This window comes from Mesocricetus auratus, unplaced genomic scaffold (assembly GCF_017639785.1).
Source record: "Mesocricetus auratus isolate SY011 unplaced genomic scaffold, BCM_Maur_2.0 Super-Scaffold_100003, whole genome shotgun sequence".
NCBI classification, from domain to species: domain Eukaryota; kingdom Metazoa; phylum Chordata; class Mammalia; order Rodentia; family Cricetidae; genus Mesocricetus; species Mesocricetus auratus.
The window spans coordinates 76,054,947-76,073,542 of NW_024429188.1; the positions used below are offsets into that span (position 1 = coordinate 76,054,947).

The 18,596-nt window shown below is 45.6% G+C and overlaps 1 protein-coding gene and 1 long non-coding RNA gene across 2 annotated transcripts in view; one reads left to right on the forward strand and one right to left on the reverse strand.

Moving 5' to 3' along the window:
* Positions 1-18,596, reverse strand: part of LOC121140019 — a 194,345-nt gene that overhangs the window by 153,571 nt on the left and 22,178 nt on the right. The window lies entirely within an intron of this gene.
* On the forward strand, positions 12,525-18,585 carry LOC101828649 (tumor rejection antigen P815A-like). The gene is made up of 3 exons (XM_005076770.3): positions 12,525-13,078; positions 17,163-17,400; positions 18,410-18,585. The coding sequence occupies exons 1-2, from the start codon at positions 12,631-12,633 to the stop codon at positions 17,390-17,392; spliced, it is 678 nt and encodes a 225-aa protein (XP_005076827.1). The 5' UTR covers positions 12,525-12,630; the 3' UTR covers positions 17,393-17,400; positions 18,410-18,585.

The window sequence follows — 18,596 nt, forward strand, 5'->3', positions numbered from 1 at the left end:
GAGGACCCTAGTTCAATCCACAGCACCCATGTAAAATTGGGGAATGGTGAGACATACTTTTAATCTAAGTGCCACGAGTTGGAGACAGGCTAATTGATGGGGATCACTGACATGGCAGTCTAGCCAAATCAGTGACCCCAGGTCCCAGTGAAAACAGCTGCCTTGAAACCAATAGTGCATATTCACCCAACTGTCCATATGTTCACATGTACCCCTGATTAGAACCTAACAAAAATAAATCTTTTCTAAAATGTGAATTTGGGCTAAGGAGATGACTAATTGGATACAGTGCTATCTTCATAAGCGTGACAACCTAATATCTATCCAGAGAGACCCCATGACAAAGCAAAGTGTATATATGTGTGAGGAGCCGCCCTCGCTATCGCTATTGCCGTTAGAAGATGGCGCTGACATCCACTGTCAGTTGGAGTTAACTGTCGCTGTCAGTTGGAGTTAACTGTCGCTGTCAGTTGGAGTTAACCGTTTAAACTGTGCCTCTCCCGTGACGTCATCTGGGGTGATGTGCAAACCACCAATCCCGGCTCTACACATCTCACTCGGAGCTCCTAGGCTTATATAAGGGGCTGGGTTTCTTAGCTTGGGGTCTCCCTCTAAGAAGCTGATCATCTATCTCTCAAGATGCATTAAAGCTTTACTGCAGAAGGATCCGAGTGTTCTGCGTCGTTCTTGCTGGCGAGACGGTAGCGCGGGACATCTGGTGCCGAAACCCGGGAACTCTTCAACATCGCCGGCGCCGCGGGAGACCCCTCGGAAAACGGGGCGGATTCAGAACTGCAGGGACGTAGGTTCAGAGAGGTATGCTTTATCCTGAACAACCCTTTTCTCGACTTTGGCCTTAGTTTGTCATCACCGTGGGACGGGTCAGTGGAGGCTTTGGTGCTAGTCCTGTTTGTCCTTCTCCTTCATCGTGGCTGGTGCTGACAGAACGGCGCTGTCCGTCTGGCGCTGTCCGTCTGGCGCTGTCCATCTGGCGCTGTCCATCTGGCGCTGTCCATCTGGCGCTGTCAGTCTGGTGCTGTCAGTCTGGTGCTGTCAGTCTGGTGCTGTCAGTCTGGTAACGGAGTTGAGCGCGTTTTTTAGATAAGCTGTCAGCGCGATGGGGTCGTCACAGTCAGTGGTTACAGCCTTACAGACTGTGCTAAAACAAAGAGATCTTAAAATTGCACCACGAACACTTCAAAATTTTGTGAAGGAGGTAGATAGAGTGGCACCATGGTATGCTTGTTCCGGGTCCCTCACTGTGGCCTCATGGAACAAGCTAGGTAAAGAACTAGACAGGAAGCATGCAGAAGGAGATCTCTGCTTAGGTACCAAAGCCATTTGGAAGCTAGTTAAAAACTGCTTGGAGGATGAGGCCTGTCACCCTGCTATAATAGAAAGTCAGGGAACCTTAGAGGAAGTTCAGGATAGCATGTCAGAAACTGAACGGAGTGAGAGAATGGGAGCTCGCAAAAGAAAAGACATGTCTAAGAAAAAAGGCCCTCCCCAGGAAGTTAAGAAAGGGGGAGAGAAAGAAGGGAGTTATCATTCACCCCTTAACAAATCTAAGAAAAAGAAAAAGCCAGAATCTAGTCTATACCCTGCAGTAGAGCTAGAAGCCTTGGAGCTAGATAATTCTGATTCTGACACTCTGGATTCTAGCGAAGAAGGTGGTCTAGAGGAGGAGGTGGCACGGTATGAGGAAAAAGATATCACCCTGATAGACACCGGCCACTGAAAACAAAAATGAATGTGAGGCCACCGCCTATAAATCCGGCGGGCTCACGCCCCTCAGCGCCTCCGCCAGTATGAGCTTCGGCTGAATACTGGTACTGACTCCTTTTTACCTTTAGAGGAACGGAGAAAAATACAAATGGCTTTTCCAGTATTCGAGAATGTGGAAGGCGGAAGAGTACATACCCCCGTAGATTACAATCAAATTAAAGAATTGGCCGAATCCGTTCGTAATTATGGGGTCAATGCTAACTTTACCACATTACAGGTGGAAAGGCTTGCTAATTTTGCCATGACTCCCACTGACTGGCAAACGACAGTGAAAGCAGTGCTTCCCAACATGGGACAATACATGGAATGGAAGGCTCTCTGGTATGATGCAGCCCAGGCACAAGCTAGAGTTAATGCCACGGCTGAAGATGAGAATCAGAGGCAGTGGACATTTGAAATGCTGACAGGTCAGGGTCAACATGCCCTTAATCAAACCAACTACATCTGGGGCGTCTATGGTCAGGTGTCGGCCGCCGCTATTAAAGCATGGAAGGCCCTCACAAAAGGGGAGAGTCCAGTGGACACCTTACAAAGATTGTCCAAGGACCCCAAGAGCCATTTTCAGACTTTGTGGCCAGAATGACAGAGGCCGCCAGTCGCATCTTTGGTGATTCAGAACAAGCTATGCCCCTGATTGAGCAACTTGTCTATGAACAAGCAACCCAGGAATGTCGAGCGGCTATCGCCCCTCGCAAAAGCAAAGGTTTACAAGATTGGCTCAGAGTGTGCAGGGAGCTGGGGGACCCCTAACCAATGCAGGACTAGCTGCCGCCATTTTACAAACGCACAGGTATAGAGATTTATCTAATCGAAAAGCTTGTTTTAATTGTGGGAGAATGGCGCACCTTAAGAAAGATTGTCAAGCCCCTGAAAGAACAAGAGAATCGAAGCTTTGCTATCGTTGTGGTAAAGGTTATCATAGGGCTAGCGAATGCAGGTCAGTCCGGGATGTAAAAGGGAGGCTTCTGCCCCTATTGAAGAATCCAAGGTACCCCAATCAAAAAACGGGTCACGGGGCCCATGGTCCCAGGGCCCTCAGAAATATGGGAACCAATTTCAGAAAAGCAATCAAGAGGAAGTAGAGGTTTCCGAGGAACCTCCGGAATGGACTTGCGTGCCGCCTCCGACTTCTTACTCATGCCCCAAATGAATGTTCAACCGGTCCCAGTCCATTCCCCTGGACCTTTGCCCCCTGCCACCATTGGGCTTATTCTGGGCCGTGGCTCCTTAACTTTACAGGGACTCATTATATATCCTGGGATTGTTGACCCATATCATAAAGAGGAGATTCAAGTTCTCTGTTCTAGCCCTCGGGGTGTATTTTCTATAAAGCAGGGAGATAGAATTGCACAACTGGTGTTGCTGCCCTCCCTCGGGGATGGAGAAACCTACACTTTACAAAAAAGGGCTATGGGATCTTCTGGAAGTGATTCAGCCTATCTGGCTATACCCCTAAATGAGAGACCTACAATAAAATTGTTAATTAATGGAAAAGAATTTGAAGGGATAATGGATTCGGGAGCAGACAAAAGCATTATTTCACTCCATTGGTGGCCGAAGTCTTGGCCCACTGTTGTTTCATCTCATTCTCTACAAGGTCTTGGATACCAGTCCTCTCCTGCCATCAGTGCCTCAGCCTTAACCTGGCGGGATGCTGAAGGCAAACAGGGATGTTTTACCCCCTATGTGTTGCCACTCCCTGTAAATTTATGGGGACGAGATGTGTTACAAGCCATGGGCATGACCCTAACTAATGAATACTCCCCCAGGCATCAGCCATTATGGCAAAGATGGGGTATACAAATGGTAGAGGCTTGGGTAGGCAAGAACAAGGCAGAATAAAACCCATTACACAACACGGAAATCGGGGTAGAAAAGGACTGGGTTTTATTTAGGGGCCGTTGAGGCTTCACGACCCATACCATGGAAAACAGAGGAGCCGTTATGGGTCTCTCAATGGCCTCTATCCTCTGAAAAATTAGAGGCTGTCACAAGATTAGTGCAAGAACAGGAACGGCTGGGGCATCTAGAGCCTTCTACCTCCCCATGGAATACACCAATTTTTGTTATTAAGAAGAAATCTGGGAAGTGGAGATTACTCCACGACCTGCGGGCCATTAACAATCAGATGCATCTTTTTGGCCCTGTTCAAAGAGGCCTTCCTTTGCTTTCTGCACTTCCTCAAGATTGGAAGCTTATTATTATAGATATTAAGGATTGTTTCTTCTCTATTCCACTTTACCCACGGGATAGACCAAGGTTTGCCTTCACTATCCCTTCTCTTAATCATATGGAACCAGACAAGAGATTTCAGTGGAAGGTACTGCCGCAAGGCATGGCCAATAGCCCAACAATATGTCAGCTATATGTGCAGGAGGCTTTGGAGCCAATTAGGAAGCAATTTACATCTTTAATCGTTATCCATTATATGGACGATATTCTTATTTGTCACAAAGAGTTAGATGTTTTACAAAAGGCTTTTCCCATGCTGGTGGCTGAATTAAAACAGTGGGGATTAGAGATTGCCTCAGAAAAGGTTCAAATTGCAGATACAGGCCTCTTTTTGGGCTCAAAGATTACTCCCAAAAATATAGTTCCTCAGAAAATAGAAATTCGCAAAGACCACTTACAAACATTAAATGATTTTCAGAAACTTCTGGGAGATATAAATTGGTTGAGGCCCTTTTTAAAAATTCCATCTGCTGATCTAAAACCCCTCTTCGATCTCCTGGAGGGTGAGCCTCATATCTCCTCACCCAGAAAATTTACCCCTGCCGCCCACCGAGCCTTACAGATGGTGGAAGAGGCCTTACAGGAAGCACAATTACAACGAATTGAGGAGTCACTACCTTTTAATCTGTGTGTTTTTAAGACAGCTCAATTGCCAACTGCAGTCCTGTGGCAACATGGACCATTACTTTGGATTCATCCAAATGCTTCCCCTGCTAAGATTATTGACTGGTACCCTGATGCTGTTGCACAGCTCGCGCTTCGCGGAATAAAAGCAGCTGTTACACATTTTGGCAGGGATCCTGATTCCTTGATTGTGCCTTATACTGCTGCACAAGTTCAGACCTTGGCAGCCACATCTAGTGATTGGGCAGTTTTAGTTACTTCCTTTTCAGGACAAATTGATAATCATTTTCCAAAGCATCCAATTTTACAGTTTGCCCTAAACCAGGCTATAGTGTTTCCACAAGTGACAGCTAAAGACCCACTCCCAGATGGGACTGTGGTGTACACTGATGGATCAAAAACTGGTATGGGAGCTTATGTGGTCAAGGATAGGGTTATATCTAAACAATATAATGAAACTTCACCTCAAGTTGTAGAATGTCTGATAGTACTGGAGGTTCTTGAGGCTTTTCCAGGACCCCTCAATATTGTATCAGATTCCTCTTATGTGGTTAATGCAGTTAATCTCCTTGAGATAGCTGGAATAATAAGATCCTCCAGCAGAGTTGCTAACATCTTTCAGAAGATACAAGCTGCCTTGTTAAATAGGAGATTTCCTGTTTTCATTACCCATGTCCGAGCACATTCTGGACTCCCAGGTCCCATGTCCTTAGGGAATGACTTAGCGGACAAGGCTACAAAGCTGGTGGCCGCTGCCTTGTCTACCCATGCACAAGCAGCAAAAGAATTCCATAAGCGCTTTCATGTGACGGCTGAGACCTTGCGCCGTCGTTTTGCTCTATCCAGGAAAGAGGCTAGGGAAATTGTTACTCAATGCCAGAATTGCTGCGAATTCTTACCTACTCCCCACATGGGAATAAACCCACGTGGCATTAGACCATTGCAGATGTGGCAGATGGATGTTACTCATATTCCCTCTTTTGGAAGGCTTCAATATGTTCATGTTTCTGTTGACACCTGTTCTGGCGTAATGTTTGCCACACCCCTAACAGGGGAAAAGGCCTCATATGTGATTCAACATTGCCTTGAGGCCTGGAGTGCTTGGGGAAAACCCAGAATTTTAAAAACAGACAATGGACCAGCATATACCTCTCAAAAATTCCGACAGTTTTGTCGGCAAATGGATGTTACCCATCTAACTGGCCTACCTTATAACCCTCAAGGACAGGGCATTGTGGAACGTGCCCATCGTACACTCAAATCATATCTGATTAAACAAAAGGGGAGTATTGAGGATGTTCTACCCTCGGTACCAAGAGTTGCTGTATCCATGGCACTTTTTACCCTTAATTTCTTGAACTGTGATGCCCAAGGCCACACTGCGGCTGATCGCCACAGTTTAGAGCCTGATAGGCCAAAAGAAATGGTAAAATGGAAAGATGTCTTGACTGATCTCTGGAAAGGCCCGGATCCTATTCTTATAAGATCCAGGGGAGCTGTGTGTGTTTTTCCACAGGAGGAAGAAAACCCCTGTGGATCCCTGAAAGACTCACTCGAAGAGCTCCTTCACAACTCCAGAATAAGAAGGATGGAGGCCAAGTGGGTGATGAAGACTCTCCTACTCGGGATGATGGTTCCTAGTATGATGGGAGAGTTACGGTGGGCCATCATGTCTACCTTCCCCCTACCGATGCCAGTGATGCAGAATGCCCAGGTGTTCCCTAGATTTTTCACAAATAATAGAGAGTTGGGGCTTGCCTTTTTGCCTTTAGATCCTCAGATACAGAGTTTTCAGGATGAGAGAACCTTGTCATTAGTAGGAAGCTTGTGCTTTACTGTGATTTCTTCATTAAAGGATAATTTTATTCATATGGATCCAGAAAGATCTAATGCTAATCCTTTTGAATTAATGGAAGCTGTACTGATCTTTCTCCTATGATAGTGAGAAGGGACAGATTGGAAAGGGGCATTAGGCAACAGTCTGAGTGAGGGACAGAGCTCTGGATCATCTGATTGGTCCTCCTCCAATGTTAAGTATACCCCTTTTAAGAGAACTAATTATTCAGCTGCCCTTTATTTGGGTTGTGAGTAATGATACCTTAGGTAAGAATCAGAAAGAAATAAATTGTTCTGCTTAGAATTGTTTTTATGCATTATGCTGGGATGCTATTAAGCACCCTTTTGCTTTGGTAATGCGCATGCCTCGATTTATTCCAGCTCCTGTTGAGGCGCCAAGTAATTTGAGTTTGTTTAGGGAAAAGCGAGATTTTTGGGATCTCTGCTATTATTGTGGGCCTGATAGCCACCGCCGCGGTTACTGCTTCGGTTACCGCCTCGGCCCTTGCACTTTCTGCCACTGTGCAGACAACTCAAACCATTAATGAACTATAGGCCACTGTGACCATGGTCCTAGATAAACAGGCCACTGCCAATTCTCAGATACAAGGAGGCCTGATGTTGGTAAACCAACAGATTAATTTGGTTCAGGAACAATTGGATATATTGTGGCAGATGGCCAAATTGGGATGTGAACAAAGTTGCCTGGCCTTTGTGTCACTTAGTACAATATGAGAATTTTACAAGAGCAGCTAACCTGTCAAAAGCTCTGTCTCAACATTTATTACAGAATTGGACTTTTGAGTTTGAGCAGACACTCCGTGAGTTGAGAATGGCGATCCTGCAAGTGAATTCGACGCATCTGGATCTTTCTCTGATGGAAGACCTCTCCCCTGGATTTCATCTGCATTTTCTTATTTTAAGGAATGGGTGGGGGTAGGATCATTTAGCCTAGTTCTCTGCTGTGGAATAGTGTTGATGCTTTGGATGGTGTGTACGCTCAGAGCCCAAACAAAAGGAGAAAGTGGTGGTGGCACAAGCACTTGCTGCCTTAGAACACGGAGCATCCCCTGACATTTGGTTAACCATGTTAAAGCAATAGGTCGCTGGCCTCCCAGCTCTTGCACCCCACGAGGCTAGTCTCATTGCACGGGATAGAGTGGGTAGGCTTCAGCAGCCCAAGGAGTTGCAAGGCTAAGCACTGCACAGGAGAGGTCTGCGGTATAACGACTTTCTCCTGGGAGATAAGTCATCTTGCATGAAGGTTCTATGTCATGATCTCCTTCCCCCAGAAAAAAGACATCGGACTGGTCAGGACTTCCTCTGGGGATAAGACCCTGGAGAGGAGCTTTGTACATGTTCCGAATTTGCACATGGGGATTTGACCTCTATCTCCACTCCAAAGTTGTGGGTGTCCTATTGCTTCAAAAATAAATGAATAGGGGGAGATGTGAGGAGCCGCCCTCGCTATCGCTATTGCCGTTAGAAGATGGCGCTGACATCCACTGTCAGTTGGAGTTAACTGTCGCTGTCAGTTGGAGTTAACTGTCGCTGTCAGTTGGAGTTAACCGTTTAAACTGTGCCTCTCCCGTGACGTCATCTGGGGTGATGTGCAAACCACCAATCCCGGCTCTACACATCTCACTCGGAGCTCCTAGGCTTATATAAGGGGCTGGGTTTCTTAGCTTGGGGTCTCCCTCTAAGAAGCTGATCATCTATCTCTCAAGATGCATTAAAGCTTTACTGCAGAAGGATCCGAGTGTTCTGCGTCGTTCTTGCTGGCGAGACGGTAGCGCGGGACATATATGTATACTCAGAGTTGCTGCATTGGGGAATTCAGGGCAGTGAGAGACCATACTGAAGAATGACATCAGAGGTATACCTCTGGCCTCCAACACACACACACACACACACACACACACACACACACACACATTCCTGGTACATTTCCTTGCCTAGTGATACAGTGTTATCATAACCTATACTGGGCTTACACCCTTGTCATAATATTTTATCCCACTGTTGTCTTGGAATGCATCATTTTCTTCTAAGTAGGAGTATGTATTAAGAGCCCTCAAAAGTCAGCATTTCTGACATTACAGGTAAGGGTGCTTTTCAGATAGAATGGGGAATATGCAGACTTGGTGACTGAGATGCAAACCAAACACATCTGTTATCCTGGCAAAATCAGCATATCACAAGAGGCTGGATATTTTGAACATGTTCCCGTTAATTTTACTGTACACAAACACTTGCACTATTAGACATATGTGGATGCTTCTACTCTCAGAAATCACAGTCTGATTCATGCACTCCTCTTTTTTCCCCTGGTTGTTGTTTATCCTGGGGCACAGCCTGACAGACACATGAACAGTAAACACAGTGCATGGTATTTGTGAATAAAGAAATAAAAATATTCATAATGAAGGATAGTGAGATGGCTCAATTGATAATATTCTTGCCTTGCAAGCATGAAATTTGAAGTTCAATCCCTAAGATAGACCTTAAAAAATGTAGGCATGGTGGAACATATTGTGCTACCAATGAAATGTAGTCATAGACAAATACATGCCTGGGGCACATGGGCCACACACCCTAGCCAACTCTACAAGTTCCTGGGTGGGAGAAACGGTAAATGGTTCCTGTGGAGTGATGCTTAAAGTTGTGAGGCTATCTTCCACATGTGGAACACACACACACACACACACACACACACACAATCACATAATGATATAAAAAATTCAAAATAATATAAATTAGACCATTTTTCAAAATGAGTCCACACAACAGACTATGTTGAAGAGAGATAACTGCTAAAAGGCATCTATGGCCTTCTCACATCTTTTCTCATACTTAATACTAAAAACCTGAAAAATTTCCCTGTAAATTCTGAATGTGATGGCTCCTTCTACCACTGCCTATCTAAAACAGTGCTCCAGATTCCATGATGTAGTTTTACTTAAAGAAATAGAAACCATGGACTTGAGAAAGTACAAGGCAGGGGCAGTGGTATACAGGAAGATGGCTTGAGGGAAGAAGGGGTAAGTGATGTAATTATATTGTAATTTTGAAAATTAAAAAATATTTTCCCACAATAAAAATATTGTACTACAGAGTTTTAATGAGGGATGTGGGAGAAGAAAAAGAAACAATGAACACTTAGAAAATAGACAGACATGGCAAAATGGCAGGAAAGGACCTGTCAGGGCTGAGCTCATGGCAGAAACACCATGAACTATTTATCCATGGAAAGTAGCTTCACAGGAGAAAAGGAAAACAGCTGAGAGGTTACAGTTCCTGGTATATCAAAGAAATAAGAAAAAGGACATTGTGAAGGTAACAGATTTGCTTTCTGAGCATCACTTATCCCATAGCCCCAGGCACCACATTATGGAGAGAGAAACCAATTATTTGCCAAAGGTGAGAGCAGTAACCAGCAAACTTTATACAGGAAATGGCCACAGGGAAAGCCCAGTAAGATCTGGAAGTAGACCTATCTCATGGGTTCAGAATATAGATTTTTATTTGTATACTAAGCTCACAATACCATCTCACACCAAGCCTCATCTTGCAGCTCCAGGTTCTAGGTTTATCCAACATATTATTCTCTTGGTAGTCATTTATCCCAGGAAACTCCAGAACACCTAAGCTCTGGACCCCAGAAGTCTTAGTTGTCAGGCCATCAACAATATTAGGACAGTATTCACACACTCATGTTGCAGTCTCTTGCAGGCCCGGCTCATTTGTTGTGGATGCACCAACACACTGTTTTGTTCTTTGGACCTGCAAAGACCTGACTTACTTCCAGGTTTAATCCTACATCTGAATCAGACAGGTACCTGGGAACCCAGAGTCTGGACAGATCCAGTAGCTACAAATTCTAGCTCAATTCAGCACCAAATCAGGTTTGTGGCCCCGAGCTCTAGGTCAATTCCAGGTGTCAGTTTACACAGACCCAACCTTCAGACCCACCCCTAATGCTGGCTTTATTTCCCTGGCCCTAGACACAAACATGCAAAAAATAATCGAGAGTGGGTAAAAGATGGAATTGAAAATAAAAATTGTAAATGCATTGGAAATAATAGAAAATACAGTTTATCCCCATTTGTAGCATTCTGGGGGTAAACTAATAACTATAAGTAATCATATTTAAAAAGTGGACAACTTAATAATGAGTATGCAAACAAATGACATGACATTGGAGCAAAGCATAAAGATATACATTTTTCTACTTTTATAAAATCTATTCTCTCATTTCTGATAAAGTAGTAAATGCATTTACACATTTAAAAAATTCAGGAATTCTAGATTTGCAAAGTGTGCATGCCTGTAATCCCAACACTTAGGAGGTAAAGGCAGGAGGATCAGAAATTTGAGAAAACCTTTTGCTACTTAGTGAGTATGAGGCCATTCTTGGCTAATTGCAACCCTGATAAGAGGAGTGCATGTGGCAGATGGGTATCTCCAAATAAAAACTCTAACACTCAGAGATGAACATAATAAGCTGAGCTTGAAACTAGCCAAACATAAATGAAATAAAATAATATAAACTATATAACAGATATACATAGAATAGACAGCAAAAATAAAAGCAAACTCAGAAGTAGATCCCTTCAAATATCAACAAATGGATGTGCTTTTCTTGGAGTAAAGCACAGACCCTGAGGGTTAAAGGCTCCTGGGAGACCATGTGGTAAACAATGTTCCAGGGTTACCTTGACATTAGAAAGACTTTTTCCCCTGGAGGAGATGCCAGGCACCTCCAACTAGTAGTGAAATCTGGACACACGCACTTAAAATCTAGACAATGTGTTTGGGAGAAAACATGTATACATCTACTATACTAAACATAATGCCTCATTAATGTAGTTTTTACGCATTTCTGTAAGGTAAGAATACTTTTTTTTTTTTTTAAAGAAAGGTAGCCATCTGTCCTCTGACACCTACAATGTAAAAACAAACCCTCAAATCTAAGGTCATCTGTATTCTGGGAGCGAAAGAGTCCACAATTACAAATTTGACCTCGGCTTTTTGGTGCTCTTATTTGAAATTAGACCCCTTGAACGGAGCCCCCTCCAACCTTTGCCAATGATGGAATCCACATTGGATTGACAAGCCCTTCTGTCGGAGTCCCCTGGGGACAACTCAGGCACGCCCAGAGATTTTGGCATCCCCTCTCCAGCCTCCTGCAATCTCCTGACCTGTGCGTCTCTCCTGCTGTGTCCAGCTACTAGCAGGACTCCACCCTATGTGGCTTGGAGGGCAGAGCTGGTGGAGGTGGAGGGCGAGACTGGATCACAAATCCTTTGCAGCAGCTCTGTTGTCTCGAGTGACAGGCCGCGTACAGTGCCACGGATTTTGCTGAGTCATGGCCACGAGCAGTTTTAACACTATTAGGGCATCCAAATGGACATTCCCTTTTGGGTGTGAAGTTTGGGGATTGTTAGTAACATATAGACGTATTTTCTCATGTTAAAAGCTTGTGAGCTGGGCGGTGGTGGCACACATCTCTAATCCCAGCACTCGGAGGCAGAGAGAGGCGGATCTCTGTGAGTTCGAGGCCAGGCTGGACCTACAGCCTCCAAAACAATACAGAGAAACCCTGTCTCGGAAAACAAAAACAAAAACAAAAACAAAAAAAGCTTGTGACCCTCCCACTACAACTGTCCTTAGAGGACTTGGGGAGATAGGCCAGTGTCTATACAAAAGAATCTGGTATACGGAAACAATATACAGCAGTTCTGTTGCCATGGGAGAATGGAAAGAACCTTAAGCCCCTAGAAACAGATGACTCATTGGGTAGGCTAGACTTGCGGATGCTCATTTCTCACCCACAAGCATAACATTTTGCGGAGGAACACGAACCATGGTAGGAGGAACACGAGCCATGGTAGGAGGAACACGAGCCATAGTAGGAACCTATGCAAGTTCTGCCCACAGCTCTAGCATATCCTTTGATTTCCTGCTTTGTACTCTTTTATGTGAGAAAGTAGTCCCGGTTCACTCCGCCCTCCCCGTGGAAGGCCCCTCCTTCACTTCTCCCAGAATGCAATGTGTCATTGGAGCCCTGCGTAGATATAAGAAGCGAGCCGCCATCTTGTGACTCACTGCTGTCTTCGCTTAGGAAAGCTTCTGACTGGCGTGTCTCGCGCCATGTCTGATAACAAGAAACCAGACCAGGGCCATTTTGGTTCAGATGGCGAAGATTATGGAAATGGATGCCATTCATTGGGCCAGTACTCCCTGGAAGATATTCGGATGTTTCTGGAATGTCTGCTCGTCGTTGCTGCCATAGCAGGGTTTCTGGCGTTTCAGTTGATTTCAAACGCCTTTTTTGAGGAGGAAGAGGAGGAGGAGGAGGAAGACGAGCAGGAGGAGTTCGAGAGAGATGTGACCTGGATAGCTAAGCAAACCCCGAGTATGCCCGTTATCGATGAGGAAGATGAATACATGGAAGACTTCGAGTTTGAGGACTTTGAGGATGAGAACCAGGAAGAACTACCGAACCAGATGGCGAAAGCAGAGAACCGGGCAGAGGATGAGATTCGCACCAGAGAGGGAAAAGGGGCTGCCTGCCTCATTGACTTGAAAACCTGTACCTGTAAGTTACCCACGTTTCGGGATGGGTTGGGACAGGATTGAACAGGAGTGGGTCAGGTATTCTGGCACTCGGGAGTCACAGAATACTGAGTATTACACAGCTCAGGTGGAAAGGTATCCTGGAGCTCGGGAGCCAAGGACCACCACAGGTTGCAGTAAACTTAGATGCTTACAGCCTTGCCTCAGGGAAAGGCTTCCCAGTATATCGGCTCTGCTCTGGGAGCGTGGGGAGGGGGGAGCGTGGGGGGGAGGGAGCAGGGAGGGGGGAGCAGGGGAAGCAGCAGGGGAGCGGAATGTAACAACTCTGCTCCATCAAGGGAAGGCTTCCCCAGGCAAGTGTTACAGCCCTGCTAGCTCTGCTCTGCTCTGCCCAGGGTAGCCTCTGCTTGCTCTGCTCTTCCTAGGGTGGCCTCTGCTCCCTGGCTGCCACAAAAGAAGATCTTCACCCAAAGCTCATCCAAAGGGGTTTATTGAACCAGCCAAGCTGAACATACACAGGGTTTATATAGGGATTCTTGGGGGCGGGGAAGTTTTTCTAGGGTAGGAATTGGTACTGTTTCAGTGCTGAGCTCAGATTGGCTAGAGCTCTGCTCCGGGATTTGTTACTTTTTTTACACAGGATTAGGGTCAGATTTGGCTCTGGTTTCAGGGTCAAAGTGTGTTTCTTTCTCTGGTCCTTTTTTAGCCTTTTGGCTCCAATTTTAGGGCCAGGGCACATTTCTTTCACTGACTCAGATTCCAGGGACAAAGTGTGTTTCTTTTGCAGTGGTTTCAGGTCAGGGTGCATTTCTCTGGTTTCAGGGACAAAGTGTGTTTCTTTGGCTCTGCTCAGGGTGTGTTTCTTTGGTTGGTCCCTTTTCCCTACACTTACTCTCGATTCAGGGTGGGTGTATTCTTAGCCTCTTCTGTAGTAAAGACCATCTTATAGTGGGTCTCACTCCTCAGCAAGGCTCCTGTCTCTCATCCCCTCCTCCTTGCTAGTCTCTTCTGGGACCTGTTCTTAGCACTCTCCTACCACCCCTCCTTCCATTCCTCATCTTCTCCCCTCCAACTCCCCTCTTTTGACCTTTTGTCTCCCTGCACTGCTTTCTGTCCCTGTTTGCCATTTTGCAAATTTCCACTCCTTGTTCCCATCCGCCTCCATGTACCCCTTTTTTCTTCATTCCTCTCCAGCTCCCTCCCCCACCCTACTCCCGTTTTACTTTTTTCTCCCTGCTGCTATTCCTTCCCAGCTCCTGCTCCCCTTTTGTGTGTCTCCTCTGCCTGCTCCTCTCTTCCTCCCTGTGCCTCATTTTATCCTCCTTTCTCTCCCAGTTCCCCATTCCTGTTTCCCTTTTTATACCCTTTTCCCAGCTCCCCTTCCTTCTCAACTTTTGCTATGTTTATTATCATCCAGGAAACATGACCCCACCCCTTGGGCACTTGGCAGAGTACACCATCCCTGGCTGGCAGGACCCTGACTCTGTCTGTAGCAGGTATACAGGCCCCTTGAAGACACAAGCTCCACCCACTGTTGCTCTCTCTCTGCTGTTTCTCTGGGGAGACAGAGCTCTGTCTTTCTGTCTGTCTCTGTCTTTCTCTCTCTTTCTGTCCTTTTTCCTTCCCTTACTCCCTTCCCTTTCCCAGTAAAGCACCCTCCCTGCTCCCCTTTTGACCCCTTCCTCCCCAGCACTCATCCCTCTTGCTTTTCCTCTTTTTGACCCTTTCCTACCCAAGCTACCATCCCGCTCCCTGGTCCCCTTTTGCCCTTTTCCTCACCAGCAATCATCACCCTAACTGCTCCTCTTTTGCCCCCAAACTTCCACAGTCACCAATCCCCTCATGCTCTGCTCCTTACGCTTTCCTCTCCAGTACCCAGCACCCTCCCTGCTCCCCTTTTCCCCCTTCCTCTACCAGCAACCCTACCCTACTTCCTTGCCTTTTGCCCCTTTCCTCCCCAGCACCCACCCTGCTCCCCATTTTTCCCCATTCATACTCAGCACCTAGCAGCCTCCCTGTTCCCTTTTGGGCCCCTTTCCTTGCCAACACCCAGCCCTGCTCCTCCTGCCTGCTACCCCTCCCCTTTCCATACCTGAACCCATCTCTTGACCCCTTTTTTGTGCCTTTCATCTCCTTCTCCATCCCTTCCCTGCTCCTTATTTCTTCCCTTTCCTTCTGGCTGCCTCCCATCCCCTCTGTGGTCTCCTTTTCACTCCTTTGCTCTGTCTTTCCCCCTTTCCATGCCTGTTTCTCCTGACTCCCATCCCTCTCCCCTTTGGACACCTTTCTGTTCTATGACCCCTCTCCCTCCCTGCCCCAGCTGCTCATCTTCCCTCCACTCCCCTCAGCTTCTCTACCCCTGTCTGCTTCCCTCCTACCTCCTCTCTTTGTCTTTCCCATCCCCCTTTACCTCTCTACTACCCTGATTTCCTCACCATCCCACTGCCCTGTCTCTTTCCTTTTCAGCGTCCTCCCTCCCTCTATCCTCTGTCAATCCATCCCCTCCCTTTACTCTCCCTGTTCCCTTCCTTACACCGCACCCTCCTCGTGCTCCCTTCCTGTCTCTGCACTTTCTCTCTTTCCCCACCCCAGTCTCTCACCCCCTCCTCCTTTCCTGCTTCCTATCCCTCCCCCATCTTCTCCCTTCCTGCTCTCTACCTCCTGTCTCTCCCCTGGCCTTCACCCCTTCCTCCCACCCTCCTGTCTTCTCCGTGGTTCCATGCCTGCTCCCCCGTTACTGACACTACCTCTTTCTTATGCCTCCATTTTGCTGCCTCTCCTCTCCTTTCCTCCATCCTTCACCCCTGTTTCCTTCCCTTTCTTCCCGCTTCTCCCCTTCCCTGATGCCCTCCCTGCTTTCCTCTTCACCTGTGTTCCCACTTCCTGCTTCTCCTTCTCTTTGCTCCTCTCCTCTTCCACTGTCTGCTCCCCTTCACCTCTTCCTTCCCTCTCCTTATCCCCCCACCCTTCCCCCTTCTTTCACCTCTGCCTTCATCGTTCCATCCCCTTTCCCTGTCCATCAATCATCTCCTCCCTCCCCGGTCCCCCTTCCTGTCTCTTCCCCCTCTTCTGTTTCCTCTCCCCTCCCTTTCCCCTTTTTGGCTCTTCCAGCTCCCTGCTTCCCATATCCATTCCCTCTCCCTCCTTCTTCCTCTACCTGATTCCTTCACCTACTTCCTGCTTCTTTCTCTATGTCTCCTCTCCTCCTTTCCCTCACCCCACTTTCTGCCATTATCTGACCCCTCTTCCCATCTCTCTCCTCCTTCCTTTCTGTCTCCCATTTCCCTTCTGTTTCCTTCTCTCCTGCTCATGTTCCTTTCTCATCTGCATCCTTCCCTGTCCCCTCCCCTTCCCTTTTCCCCACCCCTTTCTTTGCCTTTTCCTGTCCAGTCTATCTTCATGCACTCCCCTTTCCATTCCCTCTCTACCTTTTCCCCTTCTCCTCCTCTTCTTCCTCACCTCCCCCTCCTCTCCCTTCCTTTCCACCTCAACCTTCCCCCTGCTCCCCTCCCCAGCCTGTCTCCTCTCCAAGGCCCCTCCATTTCCTCTTTCACCTTTCTCTTTGCCCCTAACCCCTTTGCCTTTAAAAGGAGATCCCAGTGGGAAGGCAAGGAACTGAGTCAAATTGCAAAGGCACTATAGGCAGAAGAGGCTGAATGCAGAATGAGGCCAGGTATTTGAGGATGACTGAAATCCAGATGACTAGGACTAGTGTAGTCTAGGGAACAAGAAATGACAAAGTGCTAGTGAAGTCCTTGGTCCTTGCTGCTTCTTTTGCCTGTGTTGGCACAGCTTTCTCAAATGCACGCCAAGCTCAGAGCTTTGCCCAACCTAGTTGGGCAATGGTAGAGTCTGAAAACTAGGGGCCAGTGGTTTGTTTTTAGGACAAATTAGCAATTTGTTGCTGATGTTCTGCTAAGAAATAGAGCAAATACAAACAGATCGAAGATTTTGACACCCTTCTGTCCCATGGATTATGAATAAGAAGCTATATATATATATACAGAAATAAATTGTCACCATGCAGATTTTTTAGACTGAAGATATGTCAGGAACATAGAAATGTTGCTAAAATACTTTCTTTTTCTCACGTTTATATTCTCCAGTCGTTCCTGACTATAAATCACGGAAGGATGAAGTTAAGTGTAAACTGCTTTATTTCTTCCGTGAGCCTACTTTCCTGGTGTCTCTGCCAGTAGACTCTGAAGAACCAACCGAATGTGAGTGCAAAAGTGCTGATGAAGAAGATTCAAAGGAAAACGAAGAAGATGAAACTGGAGAACTGGAAGGAGAGTCTAAAAAGGACCCGGATTCTGCAGAGGGCTCCCAGCCTTAGGAATGCAGGTACTGGCTTCTCTAGCTAACCTTTCCTAACATAGCCCTCTGACTAAAAGCTTCCTGTTTTCAATAATATCCTTGGTAGTCAAAACATGCTTTAAAATTTCATATTATTAAATCAAACATTACATGAAATAAATATTAAATTGATTTAATATTAAACTAAAACAAATTAACACCCATAATATGTACACTTGTTAAGAAGGATTCAGTTCTTTCTAGATACATGTCCTTTAGACTAACTATGAGATTACTTGCTACAGATGGGAAGTTGTCAGACTTAATAGTAACAGACCATAAAGAGAAATTCTACCTGCTTTGTATGGCCACAGAAATACTGTATTATTCTTATGGTGCCTGTTCTTACAGTGCTGATGCAAGTTGGAAAAGATTGTTTCCTGTGAAATCACATCTCATGATTCATTTGTAAATTATCAGCCTAGTTTTGATTAATAATAATTCAAATGACATTAAACCCCAAAAAAGTAGATTTTGTTTTGGCTGAATTGGGAATCTGGCACTGTATTTTCTGTGTTCATGTTTGTCTCTTTTTGTCTTTCTGAATATTCCCATTTCTAGACCCCTGGTTTTAATGAGAAGAAAATATCTATTTAGAAAATCATTAAAATCTTTTTCAAATTTAATTATTATTTAAAATTTTAATTTTTTAATAAAAAAGTAAATGAGGTTTTTTTAAGAGATGAAAACTGAGTAGCTGGGAGGCTAAGGGAATGGATAGGATTGGTATATAAACATACAAAGTTTTGTGCTCTGAGAATCAGTTAAAGAGAAAGAAAAAAACAGGCCTTTACAATGGTTGATGTTAGGATAGTAAAGCTGATAAAATCAGATTATGAGCATTCTGATAACTAAAGATCACTTTGGGAAACATAGCAGGGAAGTGTTTTAGGTTTTCCTTGTTGAGAGACAATGGCAATACACAGAATTGGCAAGAAAGTCAGTAGTGCCTTTTAAGAAAATACAAATGTTGTTTGTCTCTTCTTTCCTCCTGCAGTTGCAAAGCCCAGAAGACAGAAATGGACGGAGGAAGAAGAAACGGTTTTCATTAGTTTTCTCATTTTTAGTAGTCTAGAAAATTGATTTGTTCATGTCACCAACAGACATCTGATTACACAGGGTCCTTTATAGATATAAAGGACTACATTTCTTCATGTTAAAAATAAAAGTTTGACTAGCATTGA

What these genes read in the sequence shown, in the direction of transcription:
- LOC101828649 (XM_005076770.3), top strand. Translation starts at nt 12,631, where the DNA reads ATGTCTGATAACAAGAAACCAGACCAGGGCCATTTTGGTTCAGATGGC. An exon ending in TGACTTGAAAACCTGTACCT is followed by an intron (nt 13,079 to 17,162) that starts GTAAGTTACCCA and finishes TATATTCTCCAG; the next exon opens with TCGTTCCTGACTATAAATCA.